The 19,591-nt window shown below is 41.7% G+C and overlaps 1 protein-coding gene across 1 annotated transcript in view; it reads right to left on the bottom strand.

The window, feature by feature from the left end:
* atp2a3 (ATPase sarcoplasmic/endoplasmic reticulum Ca2+ transporting 3) overlaps nucleotides 1-19,341 on the bottom strand; it is a 53,202-nt gene extending 33,861 nt beyond the window's left edge. Inside the window, exons 1-3 of the mRNA XM_083926796.1 lie at nucleotides 18,990-19,341; nucleotides 4,653-4,670; nucleotides 4,238-4,320 (exon numbers count right to left, since the gene is read on the bottom strand). Of these exons, the coding sequence (XP_083782922.1) occupies nucleotides 4,238-4,320; nucleotides 4,653-4,670; nucleotides 18,990-19,107 (219 nt within the window). The 5' untranslated portion in view covers nucleotides 19,108-19,341. The remainder of the gene's footprint in view (nucleotides 1-4,237; nucleotides 4,321-4,652; nucleotides 4,671-18,989) is intronic.
* Nucleotides 19,342-19,591: the final 250 nt, after the last annotated feature.

Here is a 19,591-nt window from a genome sequence, read left to right on the forward strand (position 1 = left end):
ATGAAGCAGGAGCGTAGTTTGAAGCCCGGTTTAGACCCAGTACACCAAAAGCTCTCGGAAGGTAGGAAAATCACACACATTAGGGTTTCCGTGAGATCTGTGATTCCATCTGTGTCGTTTAGGATGAGCGTGTGCCAAAACATGAGGCTTGAGTGGTTGAACGAGACTGAAAACCGAGACACTGTTGAAAGCTACAAAGTTCATTTACCTACATGTTAAAAGACAGACAAAAACTGGATCAATTTCTAGTCAAATATCCCTGCTTTAAAATAATAACCATGTGCTCTTCGACCTTCCCATGTAATCAACGTCTCTGTCTTGAGATCTGAGATGCAATGGATGTCTGACGATGCAAAATACAGGGACTGAATGTTCAGATAGTATCTACCACGTGATCTAGAATCATCTCATTAGGTTTTTGCTGGTTACATATTTCTCTTCTATGCTACAACTTAGGCAGTTCAGCTGTGATGCCTATTCTGCTGTTTGTATACTCAAAGCACAGGCACTCCTCCTTTTTAAGTTTTTATTTAAGAGATGTCGTTCCAGTGGTGACGTGAATAACTCACTCATGTCATACTCAAATTATGACCAGTGTGACAAAATGATCCTTTTTAAGTTGATACGGCTAAACGTTTTCTATTCATGCATCCAGCAGACAAAGGTCCACATTAGCATTCATTTTGACTGATGTTTGATAAGGTGGCTGATAATTAAGTCTAATTTTGCATCTCATTTTGTAGCTGTTTTTGTCTCCACAAGGAAGGGAGTGAGGGGGAGCTGCACAGAAATTATTCGTCAAGTTGTTTCTAACTTAATACAAACAACTAACCTGACCTCCGCCAGATGGATTGATTCGCATAATTCGCATTTGCTCTGCATTTGCTCTGCATTTCCCTCTGGGAACTCTCGGTTGAAGATCTTTTAGGAAGAGGTGGAAATACTGGTTGCTGATTGGATAAATCATCTGTCTATCACCACCTATGTTGATGATAGACTGGCCAAATCAACCAATCAGATAAGTGAAGCGTATGACGTGCTAACAGAGCGTCGATGCAAAGTAAAAAACATGTCGGTAAAGGATATTTGCTGTTTGTGTTACGTGAATTTATGGATAAAAGCCAAAATTTCAGGTTCCCGGTCCATATTCCAAAAGAAGGATCCAAGAGAAAAAAGCATTAGCGAGCGGCTTACTCGATAGCTGCCCTCACCAGTAGTGCCGCCATTCACAGGTAGGCGTATGAACGTCCTATGAACAAAGGGCAATTGCAAAAGGGGTTTTAATTTTTGGTAACACACAAGTACTTTAACAACTAATTTTTTTAGGTATTTGTCATTTTTAATTGCAGTACTGTTATAAGGTAACCCAACACTGCTGGTTACAAGTAGGCATACGAGCTAGTGGCGTCCATATGAAGCTTCATGAACAATTGTCATTATTGTCCACTAGATGGAGCTCTCTGTTCAACAAAGGGTTCAAAACACACTGAATCACCATTCATTAAGCCCTCTCCTTTAAAACAGGCGCTCCATCTAGTGGGCTCAACAGATACAACTAATGGTTCATGAAGCTTCATTTGGACATCACTAAAATGAGCCATTGTTAATGTAAAAAAATGGACTGTAGGTGCTTTAAAGAGGTAGGTGTCAAGTCACACTGTCACACATAATAAGCCTACAATAAAAAACTGCTCAGAATAAATTAGTGGCGCGCACAACTCAATAATCTTTGGAGTATAATTGGTGCCAAACTAAAAACATAACAGGCAAATTAGTTCATCAGCACTCACATGTAAGTTTACAATACTTTTAATATGTACAGCAGAAGAGTTAACATTTCAGCTCCATGCTTTTGTATCACAGAGGAAAAGCTTGAGGTTTAATGTTGACTCTTCTCTCTCTCTCTCTCTGGATTCTACAAAGGTATCAGATGTGGCAGTTACTCTATTTTAGCTGTTAAAATAAGTACATCTTTAGGAGATCCTAAGAGAAAACGCTCCCCACTGCAATACAAAAATGCATTTATGCCTATATGTTTTGGTATTTTGTCAATGGCAAGAATAGAAACTAAAATGAGTGCATAACAAAAGAGCGCAAGAGACAGAGAGAGAGAGAGAGAGAGAGAGAGAGAGAGAGAGAGAGAGAGAGAGAGAGAGAGAGACAGAGAGAGAGAGAGAGAGACAGAGAGAGAGAGAGACAGAGAGAGAGAGGGCGCGATAACATGGATCTACTTTTCCACAATGTGACGGTGCTTATCAAATGATAAGAGTATTTTCTCCCCAGTGCATTGAGCAGCAGAGTGTACGGGCGGGTCTGAACCCGGTCGATAGCTCATCATTCCCCATCATTTGGGACGGTAAATCTTCCCTCTCACTGAGCTGAAATTGGAGGGCAACAATGACAGTCCTCTCAGTAAGGACGGTTCAAAAGACACTTCACACAATCAGCACACAATCAGCACACATTCAGCGAGGGGTTTGAATACTCAACTGCTACGTTCACCCTGAATAGGAGTTTATATGGAGAGATGAGTAGGACTTCTTTGGGGTTTTAGAACTCATTGAGGGAAGCTTGTGGAAATTGGACTGCTTGCATTTGGCAATCTGAGACAAAATGAAGCTAAGATTCAACATTAGGTTTTGAAATCAAAGCTTTATTACAAAACTAAATCTCTCCTTACAGCTTTAAACACTGCACTCTTCACACCCGACATATAATGCTGAGACACATGCCGACAGATGGCCTATTTTATCTTTTGGAATTTTGGAACATCACACGGAGTTCAGCAAAATGGAACAACAAAATGCTCTGATACCAAATTCAGAAAAAAAATCACTCTTAAGGTCATCTATTGAAAAATATACTGTACACCCAGGATGCTAGACTTCTTAAGTGCCTTCCTTAACTCTCTTGAACCCAAACTCAACTTCATGTAACAATATGCCAAACAAAATAAAAAATAATAAAAGAATAAACCCTCTTTCATCCTTAAACTCAAAGAGAAGAGGTGCACAGATTGTTTAAGCTTGCTAGTGTGGCTTTCTGTGTGGCTCTGCTCTATTAAACTACAGCCAGAGGGTGGGCTGACTAGCTTTTACCCTCAGCAAAATGAAAACGGATCAATTACCAAAGGAAATAAGAAAATGTCTTGATATATTGAGGCATGGTTAAAGTCACTGAATTGTTTGTGAATTAGCCTTACCTGACCTGTTTTGTCTGATAATAAGCTTCACTCGTGTGCTATGCAAAGGCAGGAGAATTAAATCAGCTCAATTTGAATCTATGCAAAAATAACAGCCAAATGAGTCCCAGGCCACGGTTGAACTTTCACTCCAGTTCTCTCCACTTTAAGCCACTCCCTGAGTATACTGGTTACATACAAAATAATGAGCAAGCAGAAAAGTTAGGTTATAGAGGACGAATATCAAGTGACAAGCGCTGAAAACGTGTGCAATTAAGAAAAGTTGCATAATAACATATTTGTAATTTTGAGTCAGATCTGGTCATAAGGAAAGAACCTCACTTCAGGCACCGATGACATTGTAAAGCATTAGAGTCTGTGCGGCAGTGGAACAGGGGCCGTGTTCCACTATAAACAACCTTTTTAAAGAAAGGAAAAGCCTGATTTACATGAGGAAAAGTGAGCCCACATTGCAGAATCATACAGTTACAGCCCACGCCTGCTCCCTGAGCCTCTCGCTAACACGACAACAGTTAGAGAAGATATATTGTGTCATATGCATTTTTAGAGCAACTTTCCTACTTTCAGAAATAGCAACAGCAATTCCATCCCGAGACACCAGGGACGTGCTGTAATAGATGGAAAAAAAGTTATTATGCAGTCAGGATTCCCCCACTCCACCCCTCTACGACCTTCACCACCCTCGGACTGCAACCAGGGTCGCACTTTGAGGCGCTGCGGCAGAGGGAGTTTTGATTGATAGTTTTGTTTCCAGTAAAGCAGAAGTGCTCTGCCCGTTTCCCTCACTGAAACCATATCAACACTGGGTGGAAAAGCCTGAAATACACAGCTTTCCACATGAAAATGGACCACAAACTAGGCTGAACAGTGTTTTAACAGGGGAATAAAGCTGCCTAGGGCTAGTCTATTAGTTGGCAATTTCCTGGCCATTGTCCAATTTGGGCTTCAAATCCCATAGGGAGACAGTAGAGAATGAAGATCAAGAACAAATAAGATGAAGGCCACTGGCACTTTAATAAGCTGGGTCATACTTACAAAGGAGACACAGGCAGCTAGCAGCAGGATCCTGACCAGGAGGTCTTCAAACTGCTCCACCACCAGCTCCCACAAGGATTTGCCTGAAATATGCAGACAAATACACGTCACACACCTCTAACTCAATTTGATGTTTGAGGCTTCCACTGTAAGGACTCAAAGTGTGCCATTATACTTAAAGGATAGACAGGATCTGAAAGATGTACTGACATTAGTTTCTTGGTACTGAAATGAAGACAAAACCTGTATTTACAGAGGAGTAGTGCTGTGTGTGTCCACTGCTGGAAAGCTATTGTAAAGTCCCCTCCCAAAGTTTAGCGCTCGGCCTCCAGAAAAGAAAAGATCCTGGCTGAAGACACTTAATCAGGTAGTAAAAGGAGAAGGATCGCAATGTGCTGGAAAAATCAATATTTACCTTCTTCAGCTGGGAGCTCTGTGGATGTCACACCACACCGGTTGTAAAGGGATCGAATTGGTGGGGCCGGAGAGAGAGGAGAGGGTGGGGATGGAGGGAGGAGGATAAACACAAAGAGCAGTTAATACATTTGATTAACTCAGCCTGACTTTGAGATGCATGCGTACGTACAAGCTGACCTGCAGCATTGTTCTGCTGGGTTATGATGAGGAAATGCTCAATGCAGGAAGGCAGAACAGCAACACTGTTGGATTACTATCTGTTGTTGGATTATTACTGACTTGAACAACTGCCAATACAAGTCTAGGATATGCTATTGAGACAAATTATTCTTTATGGATTCTCAACTCGGGGTGCATTAAATTCTACCTTCAGAATCTTTGGAGCTTCAGGCCAACAGTATTACCTCAGCTGATACTGGAACATAAAGCCCCTCAAGAAACATAATATTGTGCTGTATAGATAATATGAACCTCATAAGACCTAACCAAGGCTTTTGATGCCTGTATGATTGCTCATCTTCTGCTCTTGTAAAGGTTAACTGAAATCACGGATGGTGTGTCAGCCCGTAAATGCTTTTTTTTTCTTCAAGGCTGGGACTTGTTGATATTTTCAATGAAGAGAATGTGTCTACAAAACTAGCCTCAGTTCTGTTATTTCAGAATATATTTATTTTTCTTTGCCTTTATCTTTTAGGGCTCGAGTGATACAGCCACAGCTGTCGCCGGCGAAGAGGCATAGAAAAATCATGTACTCCCATGTGTTATTTTCATTTTGCTTGGTTTGTATGCCAATCTGTACAAAAACGTTTAGTTTATTATCATAAAAAACAATTGGAAAGCCACAAAATATTCCTTTTTGGATAAAGAAATTACTGAAACAATGACTCGATTATCATAGTTCACGATCTTTCACTAATCAATGTGAGCAATTGACTAATTATTTCTGCTCTAAAATGTTCTGGGGTCCCCTATTACAAGGGCTGATTATTGTTTAAAATATTTGAACATTTGGCTTTTCTCGGCATAAGCATTCGGCTTCATAAAATGACAAGAGCACAGGCCATCACATGTTGCATTAGATCGAAGAATGCTTGCAGTAATTGGCTGTGAGCAAAACCACACAAATAGTAGTACAAATAATAGTATTTTTTTATTTTATTTTGTTTAATAATAGTATTATTCACAAATAACAGTAATTTTTTTCTAGATCTGGGTAGAAAACGGATCAAATGCCACTACATATCACTAGTATAAAACTTCAAAAGGAATCATTTCATTATCAACAGGTTATGTTGCAAATTTTATTTAGTCCCATACTGCAACATCAACCTTTTTTTTTTTTTTCAGAAATCATACATAGATATATACTTAGCTTAATCACAATCAGCAATAATTTAAGTTGTTTAAGTCATTTATCAACATTTACAAATGCTTCTCAAATGTGAGAATGTGTTGAATCTGTTTGGTGTGTTTCAGTTTAGGTGGTTAGTCGGACAAAACAAGCTATTTTACATGTCACTCTGGCAATTTGCAATGGCTTTTCTTTTTAATTCTCAGCCAGCGTTTCAATTAATTGAAAAAATAATTAAAAGATAAAACAGTGAAAGGAATCGTTAGTTGGAGCTTTTAGAATAAAGCTAACCTTTCTTAGATTGTCCAGGCAACCGAACTGGTGATGTCACTGACATTCATGCTGCAGCCTCAGCCTCCAAACTGTTTGAGTTTGTTTCTCCGTCTCAGCAATCGCCCAGTATGTGCATTAGTATGTGGTTAAGCTCCCACAAAACAAAATACCAAGAATCAAAGCACGTTGCTCTTTTCATTCACATCATTTGAAAAGAAAAACTGTATTTTTGTGGCATCTCAAGCATCTTATCTGATATGACACCCACCACACATATGAGTCACTGGTGTGATTAGAAAAAAACATTTTCTAAAAACACTCCAGTTGACAAGTACTGTTGATCAGAGTCACCACAATGAGACACAGACATGCTTAGTAACTGCATTTGTCAGATTCTCATTAAGTCCAACGCAGAGCAACAAAAGAACAGCCCCAACAGAACAAGCAACTCCCATCACATCTGAAGAACTGCATGAGTGATGTAAGCATACATCTGCATTTCTAAAATCTTGATATTGTGCATTTGTCTGCTATCAAAGTCTTTTTTGTCATCATTTCTTTATGGAAAAGGGAGTTCTCTCCTTTAGGCAGTGGAAACCTCGTGTTGCTCTGCCTGTTTTGACCAGACAGCACTACACAAGTATCAAACGCGACCCTGTGGAGAGAAGGGGCTGGAAAGAAGAAAGGCTACGACATGAGCCCACAGCCTTCTTCCAAAAACAAAAACTTTGCAGCCAGCAACTCGCATTACACATGCCATTGGCGGAAAGAGAAATAATTTCACATCATGACTCCTGGAATCCTTCTTCAGCTTCAAAATGTGCTTTTCCGTGGTCAGAAGACACTGAAGGCAATCTGGAAATTTCACTCAAGGAGATGAAAAAGATGCTTGATAATTTCAAGTGGAAATTTTTTCCTAATTTGGCGCAATAAAAGCAGGGGGAGTGAGACGGATTGTTGCAGTACACAAACAAGCTATTAAAGCCCCGTCAAACCTGCACATGCTCTGCTGACAATTATTACTTTGGCATAGTCTATTAGACTATAGCCTTCTTGGGAAGGCTGACCCCTGTGCTGAGGCCTTCGCTCGGCTTCATGAATGGCCAGCCTCGGCCTGCATAATAATAGCTGATGACTCACTGTGAACAGCTTTGCTATTGCTTTCAGGAGTTCAGGTTGGACATGGTTGAATTCATGGGGGACTTTTGGCTGCACTCTGCCAGCAGCAGCAGAAATGTGGAGAAGTGGGTTCTGCTGTTTTCCATGCTCCACCAGTCTGACATAAGCCTGTTTCCCCATTACTGTGCCTCCCTGGTTGTATAATGTTTTTATGGCAGACAGGCTGGCTGCGACTCGAGTGCTGGAGACACAACTGAAAGGGACAAGACAGATGAAAAGAGAGGGGGAGAGAGGGGGGGAGAGAGAGACAGACAGACAGATAGAGAGAGAGACAGAGAGCAACAGAGAGAGCTGGAGGTGTTGAACGGGGTTCCCCGGCTTCCCTCTGCCAAGGATTCCCTCACAGTCATCTGGGCTGTGTCAACCCGAGGCTTGCCCAGGCACATTCCTGAATACTGACTTCACCTCTCTCTCAGTGTCCCCACAGCACCTCCCCAGCCCTCCTCCCTCCCGGCCCAGACAATGAATAAAAGAGCTTGTTAACTCGCAGCAGAAAAGCGAGCGGCACGGAGCAGAGGGGAGACACTTCCTGGAGACAGTTGCCAACAACAACAGGGAGCTGGTTTTCTGCGTCCAGAGAGTCAGGTTGAAACGCAGGAAACTGGCCATCTATCTCTCTGGGCTGCAAACGCTCTGCTGATAAAAGGAGCTTTTACTGCAAACTCTATTAACAAATTACAGCCCAGATTACTCGGACGCCCAGTAAACATCACATCTGAGTGTGGTTATGCAGTATTAACAAGCTGGAGTTCAGGCCCTCCTGTGTAAACTACAAACATGAGAACGTTTTCAGCAGTTACCATGGCGACTTGGCTCATGAAGGCTCCTTGAAAATAAGCATTTCACGACGTAATGTGTCAGTGTCTGTCAAAATTTACCAAGAATAACTGTTATGCAATCATCAGGGCCTTGATGCAGCACGCTCTGACTGCAGGAATCAAAAACCCACACATTCTGATGTCAACAGGCTCATTTCTAGCCTCCGCAGCCTGCTAATACAGTTAGCATGTGTGGTAGCATTCAGGAAAGCAAACACACCTCCAAATGAACAGCTAGCAGCCAGATGGTTGATGTGAGCAGAGAGGCATAGGTAGGTGGAGTGGGTGTATGGAGGTAAAGTCTTCAGACTTGGACTGTTTCAGTAAGTGGCCCCGGCTCCAGGATCCCGCTCTATCCACTTACTATGAACAGGCCTATAAATACCATGATGGTAACCCCTAATGTCATAGTCTATAGATTTCTATATCCGCTCACTCTCCAAATGTATTCTCCCAGCGGAAAAGGTCTTAATGCATTAACCATATCAAATGTGAATAATAAATGTATCCCATTCTCCTCCCTAACCTTATTATCTCTGCTACACAGAAGGCATCACAGGTAACTGCAGAAGAGACGGCTGCAGTCTGACAGGGTCAATGTTTCCTACATTAACATAAATGTCAATAGGGCTTCCCTTCTCAGAGGAAGTCATTCGCAACCATGTTAAGTGGGTGGGTGTCAGGAGCTATCTTTTGGAGCCCTGCCGACCTCTGGAACAACCACCCTGAGGATCAGAACTGGAGCAGAGGAGGAAGTGGTACCAAGTCACTAATCACTCATTTGCAGCATAATGACATGCAGCTACTCTCCAGACATTATAGGCCTGGAAATCTCACATACTGTATTAAAGCTGCTGCACTCAAACACAAGGATACTGCCATGCTAGCAGCTCTGTGAGGCTGACAATAGCTGTGTTTCCATTCAACTGTAAAGCTAATTTTCAACAAACTTTTCAAAAAGGTAGCAAAAAAAGAAATTCAATTTTGGTGTTAACATCAACTGGCTTGGAGCAACTAAACACACTGAGCAGTTTCTTCAGAGGTTAGCGCTACAGTATAGGCCCAGCATGGCTGTAATCAGCCAGTAAACAGAGAAAAGTGCAGAGAGGTCTTCTGGAATTTGTTTCAGTTGGGCAAGTTTAAATTTTTCTTTCATGGTAGCTAAAATCCTAGAAGATGGCGACAGTCAGCAATGTGAGTTAAATATCTGCTACGTCAGAACTTATTTAGCAAAGGTGTTTCCATATCTCATATAATGCATCAACTCTATTTTGAAAAAGGCAAAAATCACCTCAAGCAAGTTTTCAAAATGGAACACGGCTAGTGATGTTTTCAGCTCAGCGTTAACATAGGCACACTAACAGCTATAACAGTGCTTAACACTGCAAATACCTTTACCTATGATGGTACATGATGCTCAGGGTTTCTGCAATCTACTGCTTTTTGTTGTGTCTCCTTAAGCTGCTACGCTGTGTGTGTGTGTGTGTGTGTGTGTGTGTGTGTGTGTGTGTGTGTGTGTGTGTGTGTGTGTGTAATTTTGTCGTTTTAAACGACAAGATTACACATTGTCTTTTAAAGGTCTAGCCTTTTCTTTTTGATGCTTTTAATGTTAAATTATTTTTGCACTTTCAGGGATTGAACTGTAAATTTCGTTGTACTGGCACAATGACAAAGACAATTCAATTCATTTCAAAATTTCAATTCAACATGCTCACAATGACCATGCTAACATGCTGATGTTTAGTAGGGGTGGGATGAGATCTCGTCCCATGAGATCTTGCGATATTAAAATGTGACGATGTTTCTCGTTGACGTGAAAAGTTGTCTCGCGATATCAATATAAGTGGGTAAACGGTTACACAGAGACAGATAAGACACAAACAACATGTATGCAGTGAGCACTGTCAGAAGATAATGCCCCATAACACAAACAAGTAACACGTGAGCCCTCTAGCTTCTTTACCGGCGTGAGCACCATAGGCTACACCGTGGCTAACACAAGTCTACTGCAAAGACACCTGCAGCAGCACAACCAGAGCTCTCTGCTCTAAAATCAATCCAGACGGTGAAGAAAATACTGAAATTTAAAAATAGTGTTTAAATCTCGTCTTGTCTCATCACACCCCTAATGTATAATGCTTACCATGTTCACCATCTCAGCATACTAACATTTGGTAATTAGCTCGAAACACCAAGTTTAACTGAGGCTGATGGGCAAAAAAAGCAATCATTTGGTCGTTAACCAAAGTGAACAAACAGCATTTCGACACGCTGACGTCACTTCATAAAAAGTTAAGGGGTCACCAAAGTGATTCCACTATGAATGTCTGTAAATGTCATAGCATCTCCTATTGCCTATAAAAGGAAGTAGGCTTACATCAACATATTCAGGAAAGTTGATACTTTTTGGTGTTGGACCCACATGGTTAAATACACAAATTGTAGGTTGCTTTGAATATAATATACTTTGTTGCATTTAGAGCAGTTTACAATTTATTATTGTGCTGTAGCTGTATTTTCTGTTCAATTTGTATTTCATTTCATCTAATTTCTAAGATCTCATTTTATTATATCTTAATTGTTATTATTGTGGTTTAATTGCATCTTGTTCTTTTTGTCATTCTAATGCTTTTCTTTGTCTATGTAAAGCAACTGTCTGTGTTTGAAATGTGCTGTGCAATAAAGCTACCTTGACTTGCCTTCAATGTTGAGGTTCCTTGTTACTAGTTTTGTAATACAAAGCAAATGTTTATAAACAGGGCAAATAGGATTGCATATGTTAAAGATTTGTTCTAAACCACAGAGGACAGAACAGGATGAGCCCCGAGCTGTAGTCACATTAAGCAAATGTTTAAAACCTGCTGACACATCCAGACTCCCAAGCTAAGACGACTTAGACTTTAGCAAAGTGTTGCATAGTCTTGACAAAGAAAGGATATAATGCTTTCATTTCAGGAGAGGCAAATAACATTACCATGCAGAGGGGAAAAGGACCAGTGGAGATAAATGACGAGATGTTCTGCTAAATATAAGCAATTTAGCTGTTTCTATGTTTGATTAACAGATGAACCTGTAATTCTCTCCATGCTGAGGACACATAAGGAAACACAGTCGACCGTCAAAGCTGCACTGAGATAAGTTTTGTGAAGCTAATCTCTAAAAGACTGTCGTGCCAGAAAAGGAGAGTTTTTTTCAAAGTGGATTTTATCTTTTCTAGCCAATTAAGACAGAAAAGGACATGAGGTCCAGCTCGATGGCTGCTGCGGCTGTCCATTGGCTGGACTGTCTTTTATGTCATCAAGCTGTGGTCAGGGAAAAAGAGACTGGGTTTTTCCTTGGGATGTTGCACAGGAAAGTGCATGCTGAAATTAAACTGCAGCATCCTTCTCATATTTGTGCTGAGGGTGTCAAAGACATCTACCTGTGCGTGTGAGTGACGTGTATATATTAGTTGCATATTTATAGGATTGTATCTTCCTTGGAAAGCCTGTCCTTAACTAGTTAATCTTGAAACCAACACATTGTGGTCTGATTAGGATATTTAATTTGTCGAGACCATTGAAGGCTGTAGATTGTTTGAGTAGCTAGAGATTGTAACTGCAGAAGATTACCAAAGATAAGACATCTGTGTTTATGCATCTACTGTGTAGGCTTCAGCTGCTCTAACTGCACAAATATGCTGCTTGTTGCACGTTAAATTCAGGTTTAAATAAACACTCTGAAGCACACCAAATAGGCGTCTTGTGCCACATTTTGGCAGTCACAGTATGATGAGTTGTGCTGGCGAGTAAAAGGGAAAAGGAAAAGGGCCTGTCAACGGAGCAGGACATGCATGAGGTGATTAGCACAGAGCTCATATCTCGTCAGGGCTCAGAGCTTCCTCTTTAAGGTCACAGCTGTGCAAAGAACCATTTTTTGAACATCCCACCAGGCTATAGAGGAGGATGGCACCCGACCACGAGATAGCCAACTGGAGAAGCTGAATGCTGTGAAATATGGTCAGCAATCCCCTGAACAGCAGACTGAAATATCTGTGTTAACACCATGCTATTTATAGGGTTTATTCTAGGTTTAGAAACCAGAGCGACACTTTTATCCAATCAAATGCCTGGTATAGTACAACTTTACTGATCGTAGCCCTGCAGCAATGGAGGCCATTCAGAATAATGAGAATTTCAAATAGTGGAATTATTTTTGAAATGGCTGAAAAATAAACACATACACCCACTGACACGAGACAGATACGTCACTATAAAAGATTGTGTGACTTTTAAAACCTACACTTTCAGCATGCCCATCCAGGATTCAATTCTTCTTAGATGTGCCAAAATTATATGAAAGGATAAGTCTGGTGATATTCAATTTTTTCCGAGGAAAAAACATAAAAGTACCTGATCCTACCAACAAGTACTGTTTGTGTATCCAAAGCCTGATCTATATTTCCCCTCTGTGCCATAGAGCTCCATTGTTGTTCAAAAACTATTAAAAACACATCAATGAGCCTCACTGTTGCACTAGATGACATGTTCCATTATTACCATGAACCTGGGCACTGGTCGTTTATTTTAATTAATTCCACATACACTGTCCTGTCACTGTAAATACTCACTAGAGCAAAAGATCTGCAGCTGAAGAACATATATACAGTAAACATATATACCGTTTTATCCAATTACTTAGCCTTGAAAAAATAAAGTATATATTTATGACCTGTTATGAAAACTTTACCTCTTCAGTAAGAACCAACAAATGGGCTTGAGACTGAGTATAGAGAAGTGTGAAAGACAAACTACCTCCCTTTTGGCTCAACACCTGTCGTTGGTTTGGATGTACGTAAATACTCCTACTTAAATGACAAACTAACACATTTTTGCTCTTTTTATAGGATTTATTGACAGAATATGAGCCTTATTTAACTCCTTAGATGCTTGATATCTTAAACTTTGCCACGTTGGCCTAAAAAGTGGAATTACTTTTATAGAATTCTCTTATTAGAAATACATTATTTCAAGGGTAAGGTGACAGTTTAATTTTCACAATTCGTATTTAGCATTTTAATGGTGTCTTTGTGTAGAATCTTGTAAAAAGGAAAAGGGGCTGGTCCTAAAGGCAAGGACAAACCAAAGAACTAGTGTAGCCTGTTACATTGCCTGTCTCGTGGCACTTTACCAGCACATTAACAACACAACCTGATGTTGAAAGAACAAATTATATTTACTGAGTACAGCCACAGATCACAAGACCTCTTGACTTTAGCCGTTTGTGCGTTTGTGTACATTCCTGACTTCTGTTTCTATTCTCGTGCTCTGACTGAACTGCCAATCAGAGTGATTTCTCTCACAGAGGGCTCCGATTCCAAGGGGAAACGCTTTTGGACAACGGTGCAGTTGCCCCATTCAATTACATTGCAGCTTGATTCACAGCGGCCAGGCTGCAGCGCTCACCTTCAATATTGGATCAATTTTTAAAAGTTGTTGCCATGACTCCCTTATGCAGAAATCCAGAGTCCAGGTTCAAAAATACAAAAATTCCAGTTTAAGAGTTGAACAAAAGTTATCTTCAGGTGTCACCACAGACTGTATAAATACGGACATAGTCTCCGGGACGTCACCCTTCGGTTTCTGAGGAGCCGTTGTGAAGCCCAATTTGGACGGCTCCAGACATTGTCATCTTGGCAGTGCCCGACCCCGCCTGACTTCTGGTTAATCCAAAAATGGGCAAAAAGGTGGAACGTGAATGGAACTCAGCCTACGGTCTTCTGTGACGGCACCCGCCTACCACTAGAAGCAGCGATTATGCAAACATGTTTATTTCTGCTGTATAGTTGGGCATTTTAACATGTGGGTATATGGGGATAGACTCGCTTTTAGAGCCATTGGAGGAACTGTTTTTGGCACTTCCATGCTGGCTTCATTTTTAGCCCTGGAGGTTGCCGCTTGGGTGTCACGAATTCTGTGACAAAAATCCTGACAAAAATTAATAAAATACACGAGATGGCTGAAAAACGTGATGCCATTTCCAAAAGATAAAGATGTCTCTTTATGTCATTTTTCGGTTTTGACACTGTGCTTCATTAGTACTTGTTGTACCTGTCCCAGTGAAGCGGAACAGGTTTATACATAAGAACCAAACACATGACTTTTCTAGTACACTTACTTTTCCAGACACAACTTACTTAACATGCAGCTCATTATACTGTACACACAGCTCATATCTCTCTGAATGCTTTCAGATGTCTTCATGTCACTGTACAGCATTATTATGCTCGATGTGCACACGGCACACTCCTTGAGACACAAACACCTTTGAGTACAGACAGGGCTGTGATGTAGCGGAGCGTCCGGGCAGCAGACTTCACTGGTATCTCGTTAGAACCCGGTGACTCAACATCATCTTACCATCGGGGCATGATGGTGACTGACAGATGCAGAGGTGGGAAGGAAGAAGGCAAGACAAGTGACAAGCTAGAACAGGATCACAGCTCATTTGAAAGCGGCTGGGCAGGCACACACTGAGCCCACTAGAACAGGGAAGTGACTCAACACCCCAAGGACTTCAAATTACTTTTCTACACCTTAACTCCCCGTTTTGAGCCCACACAACTCCAACACTGTCATCCCAATGTAACTCTTTTTTTTTTACCAGAACGAGACGTGACAGTAAAGTAGAGGCCAACAGGCCCCGATTGGGGAGTGTGCTGCAATGTGCAACCTGTGTTGTCTGCGGGAGGAGGAGCAGGAAACGACACAACGTCTCTCATATTTCAAACGCAGGAGCGAGTAAGTCAGGCTGCTTTTATGTCAAGTTGCAGAACAGGAAGACAAACAACACTGAGTGAGATCCCTCGAGAGGAAGTTGTAATTATTATTTGTGGCAGAAACCAGTGAGGAAAGTTCAGTAACATTGCATAATTTACCAAGGATGGCATTACATAGTCACAAGCAACAACATCAGATACCAATGGGATTGCTTCAGGGACAGAAAAGTAGACACATTTTTTTGGGCCAGGAGGTTATTGCATTTCCACTTTTGGAAAACAAGCTCACACATCTAATAATCGAATCAATCCAAAAGAGCCAGACAACAAAGGTCTACCACAGACTTATTGGTATCTATTGGCATCTGTGGATATTTTTTTTCCAATATGGACAGAATATATAATGCAGGGATGATGCATGAGGCGATTTAGATTTGGTGTCATATAGGAATTGATTTATTCTTTATGTGATCAGCAATTGACTGATACTGAACATGATGTTTATTTAACCAGTTATTTTATTTTTATGAATTCTTTATCAAGTCAGTGTCATTTCTAGAGTATATGTTCATTTTTCTGTTATCAAATTTGTTTTTAATTGCAACCAAATCTACCCTTGGGTACAAATAAATTTACCTTACCTTAAATTACTTTAGAATTGGTTAACACTGTTACTTTAATAAAAGTTATTTGTTTAGGAAAGCAGCCTTCTGAGGACCTTTGTAGAGTCATATTGGTGCAAAATCCACATATTTTCATTCCAGCTCAAACATTTAGTGAAAATTGGTTAATTTTTCTCCTCTTTAATCGGTCTCAGAAATCCTACATTGCATTAACCAACAGATGAAGAGGTGGATAGGTTTGTCTTCATGTTGATCAGATCATCTTTGATAGTGCTGAAAGCTTTGGTATCATATTTTGTCTGGAAGTCCATGTGTGTGTGTGTGTGTGTGTGTGTGTCTAACACTGGATACTGTACTCCGATGGTGCAACGACATGCATCGCTAGGTTGTTTAACCTGAATATGTTGTGCAATTGTACTCCTTTCCTGAAAGGAGTGTCAAAGGATATTTTTACAACACAGTCTAATCTTAAAGGCTCTTAACCCAAAAGTGATTTATAATTGATTATTTAACATGCTTTTATTAATCATGATTCCTAATTTAACAATACTTTCATGTTTTAAAGTGTGAAGAAGCTTTCAAAGTGGCATTTTTGAGATAACAAAGCAGAAAAGGATCACCAATAGGAAAAAAGAAGTAACAATTTAAAATGCCCCTTCTTTCTGAATCCCTGGACACTCCCTCACCTGGGCATTGATGGCTCATGAGAACAATATGCCCTTTCTAAAAGTGAGCGATCTGTGCCTTTGAAATTGGGGTTGTGATTTCGCAGGACACAATCATCGAACACCACAAGCTGTAACAGCACAAACATTCTTGGTGCACCCACACACTTAGAGAGCGCGTTTGTGTGTGTGTGTGTGTGTGTGTGTGTGTGTGTGTGTATGTGTGTGTGTGTGTGAGAAGGGGGGGGGGGGGAGACAGACAGAGAAAGGCCTGTGACTTCCTCTACTACATCAGAACCAACGATTCCACAATCAAAATGATCAACTGTCTTGTAAATTGAGGTGCTTGTAGATCTCAACAGTAAATTAGCTCATTCTTGTGTGTGTGTGTGTGTGTGTGTGTGTGTGTGTGTGTGTGTGTGTGTGTGTGTGTGTGTGTGTGTGTGTGAAAGGTGTGAATCAAAGGTCAGCTGCTTCCTTGCTGCAGCACAGACTGCTTTATAGAAAAGACTGTCCAGATGTTGGCGGCTGAGCTAATTTTCCAACATCTCAGAAAGGGATGAGAAACTCTGACGCTGCTCACTGGAGTTTCACTGTCACAGCACATGACAATGGCGACATAAAGCCAGGAAGACTCTCACCTGCCTGTGTGCCATTAAAGAGCAACATTTTATATGCCTTCCTCAAACTATAAGAATCATAAAAAGCAAGAATACATATGCCATATATCATTACGAACAAGGTCAAATTAATAATGCCCTCTTCCTAATGAGACAAGAGTGCAATAACTTGAATAAATGATTCCATATATCTGGGAAAAAAAGCCAAGAACCAGGCCAAAACCTCTGACCTCACCTCACATTTTAAACTTTAAATTATGTGCAGAAGCAATGAGGAGAGACACACTTGTCATGTTGCAAATGTGGGGTTCAGAGGACAGCTAACAGACACTTCTCAGATGTTTCTAGAAACCAGCGTCGGTTAAACTCCCTCATCTATCCCAGATATCCAGAGGCGATCAAAACCTCTCCAGTCCCACGGAGGATTGTTCTGTGTGAGCCAAACATGTCACAACGTCCTCCCCGCATGTCAGTGCCTCCTCCTCCTACGGACACTTAGAGCAGTGCGTCAAATCTCACCTCCTATTCGCCTTATCATGCCCAAACTAAGACATACAAAATGCAGACTGCGTGACGCACAGTGGAGATCTTGTTCCCGGACATGTTGATTTAGGTGAATGATCATTCTGAAAATGAGATTGTGCTTACTATGCCTCAGAGTGAAACATCCTGCATGCATGTCAGTGGAAGAGAGGTAAGCATACCACCCGCAAACAGCTCTGAACGGACGCCTCCTGGAACTAAACACCAAGACTCCTTGCAGTCAACTACAAGGTCTGCGGTTTGTGAGCAGAGGGGAAGGAGGCGTTCAGCAGCTGTACATCACTCTGCACTGACATGTCCTAAAATAGTAAACACACCCAAGCCAATTTGATGCAGTTTATTCCCCTTTTTTGGCTCACAGAGCAGCAGCTAGTGTGGATAACCCCTTAAGAGCCAGCCCCAAAAGGGAAAAAGGGTATTCCCTCCCTTCCTCCGTCAAGCATGTGTCTGTAATGCGCTAGTACAAGGCAGGAAGTTCACAGCTAAAAGCGAAAGATGTTATCTGTGGCAAGAGGTTGCTTTTTTTCCATGAAGTCATCACAGGCCCCTGCAGGGTAGAGTGGCTGGCTGCAACAAAAGGGCTACTGTTTGACTGGCACAATGTGCCGCTCTGCTCCACAGCTTGGACACACATGCAAATGACAGGCCAGGGGGGAAAGGTGTGGGGATGTCAGGTCCGAGCTCAACGCAGAAATACTCATCAGATACCAGCTGACTGTAAAAGGACGGTGTCTGCTGGTGCGTTAGAGCTGCTGTGTGAGCCTCACTGCTCAAGAGAATCTATATTCTTTTCTACAAACACTCACTTTACTTGCACTGACATAACTTTGACAGAGGTTTCTTTATCTTTATTACTCTAATAGCTTTACACGTCTACTTCCCTCTGTTATCTTGTAATTTGAACTGGAAAGTATATGCCATGTGGAGAACAACTGTTGAAAGTGAGAACAGGTTGTTCAAGATTTTCTCTTTCATTATCTTCGCACCTCATCCTCTTCCTCTCCAGTAGCCTGAGCCTGCCTGTTCTGCACTTCCTGATCCCTACATGACAGCCAAGGATGTTACATGACCATGTCAACACTTCAGGTCAGGGGGGGCTGCAGGTTTGTGTTGGATGAGAAGAAAGCTTTCTTTGGTGAACTACTGCATATGCCACTTACATAGTTTCAAAAGAGACCTGACACAAGGAGACCTCAGGGGACGAGCTGTATAAAAAAGGTGGGATGAATTAATTGATTTTCAATTGATCTGCATTGACATCTCCCCTGTCCAGATATGTGTCAACTTCGACTGGTGTGATATGTAATGAATGGGTTCAATACGGGCATGTGTATCACTGACTGTGCGCCACAGGGAACAGGGTTGTGGGTTTTTTACGCGCACGATTTGCAACAGCCTGAAATATAACGGCAGCAGATGCATTTCCTGACAAATGGATCGATACAGTTTGAAACAGGCGCATGCTACGGACGGACACAAAGAGCAAAATACATATAAACTACTCACCGTTCGGTCCATATCTCTCCACATTGACTTTGACCTGTTCCAGAGTCAGACCAGTGTTTTCGTTCACACTGAAGTTGTCTAAAACTTCAGTCGCTGATTTAGTGTGCGCATTTTCCATCTTGGTGGACTGGGCTTAGATGATCAGATCGAAATGCATGTAGTTGAGCAACATCTAATGTGGCAATCGGAGGGTGTGTGGGGGGTGAAGCAGCAGTAATTTCCACCGATGCACGTTGAGGCGGCTGAGTGTCGGTCGGTGTGCTCTGTCACCTGTCCCCCCTGAAGATAACCTCCGGATCCGCGCGTGGCACAGTCGTCGCTGTCGCTGTGTATATCGAGTGCTGCTGCTACTTCATCTCCATCTGAAGGTGTGCTGCGTGTGTGCCGGGGCGCACCGCCCCTTCGACGCTGAGCACTCCCTCCTGCGCTGCCATTGGCTGCGTGTACCTGAGCGGAGGGTTCCGCTGCCTCATGCGACCGCTGCAAACATCTGCCGTTAGAACAAGATGCGTGCAGCGTCGCCAGTGCCCGTGGTTGTTATAGTGCAGGTTTTTAACTTGTTGCTGTCATGTGCCGTCATTTTATTCCCCCTATAGGAAAAT

The sequence above is a fragment of the Echiichthys vipera genome, assembly GCF_963691815.1.
Source record: "Echiichthys vipera genome assembly, chromosome: 14".
In the NCBI taxonomy this organism is placed as follows: domain Eukaryota; kingdom Metazoa; phylum Chordata; class Actinopteri; order Perciformes; family Trachinidae; genus Echiichthys; species Echiichthys vipera.